The 2,638-nt window shown below is 50.3% G+C and overlaps 1 protein-coding gene across 1 annotated transcript in view; it reads right to left on the minus strand.

Annotated features, from left to right (window-relative positions):
- The window catches only part of SUN1 (Sad1 and UNC84 domain containing 1), a 33,515-nt gene that overhangs the window by 6,264 nt on the left and 24,613 nt on the right, over window positions 1–2,638 (minus strand). The window contains exons 17-18 of the mRNA XM_023522378.1: window positions 2,106–2,108; window positions 1,401–1,568 (exon numbers count right to left, since the gene is read on the minus strand). Of these exons, the coding sequence (XP_023378146.1) occupies window positions 1,401–1,568; window positions 2,106–2,108 (171 nt within the window). The remainder of the gene's footprint in view (window positions 1–1,400; window positions 1,569–2,105; window positions 2,109–2,638) is intronic.

Here is a 2,638-nt window from a genome sequence, read left to right on the forward strand (position 1 = left end):
GTTCGTAAAAGAGTCAGTCCAATTTCTCTGTCGTCCTATTTTTAAAAATGGCCCCCAGCCTTCAGCAACCACCCCCCTGACCAGGCAGCAGACATCGTCGAGATTCTCCACCAGCAAAGATTACGGCTCGCTGGACTCAGATGACAGTGAGCCTTTTTCTTAGCAATGCAGTATATTCGATTACGTCTGCGCATTGTTTTTCAGATGTAACGCTATCGCACACTTCACAGACTGCAGTACGGTGTGAACATAACTTTCACACGCACCAAGAAACCAAAAACTTCGTGTACCTCACTGTATCGCAACGTTTGCTCCACGGCAGTGGATACCTCTGAGGTAGGCTACGGCCAGTAGGAAACTCAGGTGACCCTCTGAATGAACGTCGTTTTCATAATGGGAAATGACTTCCTAGGCAGAAAGTGCCCCGGAAGAAACTCCAGGTAATAGCAGATGGAACTAAACACAAAATTAAGACCGACAGTAGCGCTATTTCTGTAACAGAATGACTCATGATTAAAAAGCTCAAATATCTGTAAGAAAACTAAGACCCCAAAACATGAATAAAAACAAAACCAGAATCTACAAAAAAGTCAACACGCATATGAAATACGTGAAAATATAGACTTAAATAAGATGTATTTACTTACCAAGTTAGAAGACTTTTTTTTTTTAAAAAAAAGGACTGTTAGAAAGGAAACAATGGGATAAATACCACTGGCAGAAACAGTAACAACATGTATGGTGCAAAGAACGCATGGCCCTCAAAACGCTCACACCCTCGTCACGCCCTGGGAAACAGTAAGTGCCACTTCTGAGGGTCTAGTCTAAGGAAATGACTGAAGATGTGACGATGTCGCGCTTCGTTCTGAAACGTGGACAACTGGATTATTCAATAACAGGAGAACTAGTACGGTAAAACGGGATTTGCTACACCACAGTACTTTTTGCTGCTACTTATAAAGATGTGTATAAAGAGTTAACTGCCATAAAAAAAAATAAGGTAAAAATTTTTAAGGCAAGAAACAACATTTTATACAGTGTTGTCAACTATATTTTTTAAAGGGAAAAAAAGAGACCAAGAAATGCCACCACATCAATGGTGACTTCTCCGGGTGCTGGGATTCTGGGTGTCCCTTTCCCACTTCCTTGTTCTTTTCTGGAAATTCAACACCATACAGTTGTCAGAACCACCATTACACGCGAAGAGATGGGAGACGAAACAAAAGTCTCTTGGCCTAGCACGACACACACCCCGGCGTAGCTCACACACCCTTACAAGTGGCCCTCCCTGGGAAAAGGACGAAACGGTGCCCTCCACGAGCAGCCTGCTCACTCAGAAGAGTGCCAAGGGGAGGAGATCGCCCTGGGACCCCCCGGGACCCCCCGGACCGCCCACTCACGTAGACCGCGAAGTCCTTGGGGGCGCTGCTGATGTTGCCGGTGGGCGACAGTGCCTTTGGGATGTGCTCCAGGGCGAAGCTGGTCGGGTGGATCTTCATGGACAGCCTCACCACCAGGTACCCCTGGGAGCCTCTGAACGCCCAGCAATTCCCCGGGTACATGTCAGGCTAGGGAAAAGGCGACATGCGGGAGCTTAGCAGTCGAACGAGCTCTTAACCGCTTAGAAAACAGAAGCTGTGAGCAAAAAGACCGAAAACACTGAAGCAAAAATACAACTTTTATGTGGTAAAAAAACCATCACGAGCAAAATCCAAAGACAAACTGGGGAGAGGGGTTTGCAACTTAAACCCCAAAGGGTGACCGTCCCCAGTACGCGAGCAGGTTTGCAAAAGTTAAGATAACCAGAATCTTAAAGAAAAATGAGTGAGACACAAACACATTTCAAAAAAATAAGGTTAAATGGCCCCCAAACATATGACGAGATGTCCCACCTGACATAACAAGAAAAATACAAATTTAAATGACAGGGTGTTACCATTTGTCATCTAACAGATTACAGTATCTGAAAGTTTGACAAAACCCACTGCTGACGCTGTGGGGAAACCAGACCCTCACACGCCACTGGTCCGTACGCGACCTCTGGCAGCACAGCCACGGCTTACGCGTCTGCCCCGCCCCCCGCCCCACTGCCGTCCCTGACGTACCAGCTAAAAGGAAAAATGGCGGGCAGAGAACACTGCCTGCCAGAGGGCTTCTAACGGCAAAAGAGGAGGCCCGCCTGCGGCAAGGCCTCGGCGACCAGCTGCGGGACACCCGGCAGTAGGCCAGGCGCCGTGCTGCTGTGCAGTGACCAGAACCAGCCTGCGTACACAGCAAGGCGCACGGCAGGGAAGTGGCGGAGGGGCAAGGACACGGCGAGGCCCGCACGTCACTCGGGCTTCGTGAGGGGAAGCTGGGACGCCGGGCCTGTGCTCGTTCCCAGCTTATCTTTAGTGCCAGTGACCGGCTGCCCTCGGCTCCCCTTTCTGCCTGTCCTGTGTCAAGGGGTCCGGGCCCTTTGGGTGTTTTCCTCTGCCAGCCCAAAGGTCAGGCTCTGTCAGCAGCCGGGGCAGGAGGGCACGGCAGGCTCCCGGCAGCCCCCAGGACATTCGGGGGGAGTGAGGCACCTCGCTGTGGGCGGCTTTCCTGGCACCCTGGAGGGTGGATCTGGCAGGTTCCACCAGTGTGGCACCATTTA

The sequence above is a fragment of the Pteropus vampyrus genome, unplaced genomic scaffold (genome assembly GCF_000151845.1).
Source record: "Pteropus vampyrus isolate Shadow unplaced genomic scaffold, Pvam_2.0 Scaffold343, whole genome shotgun sequence".
Taxonomy (NCBI): domain Eukaryota; kingdom Metazoa; phylum Chordata; class Mammalia; order Chiroptera; family Pteropodidae; genus Pteropus; species Pteropus vampyrus.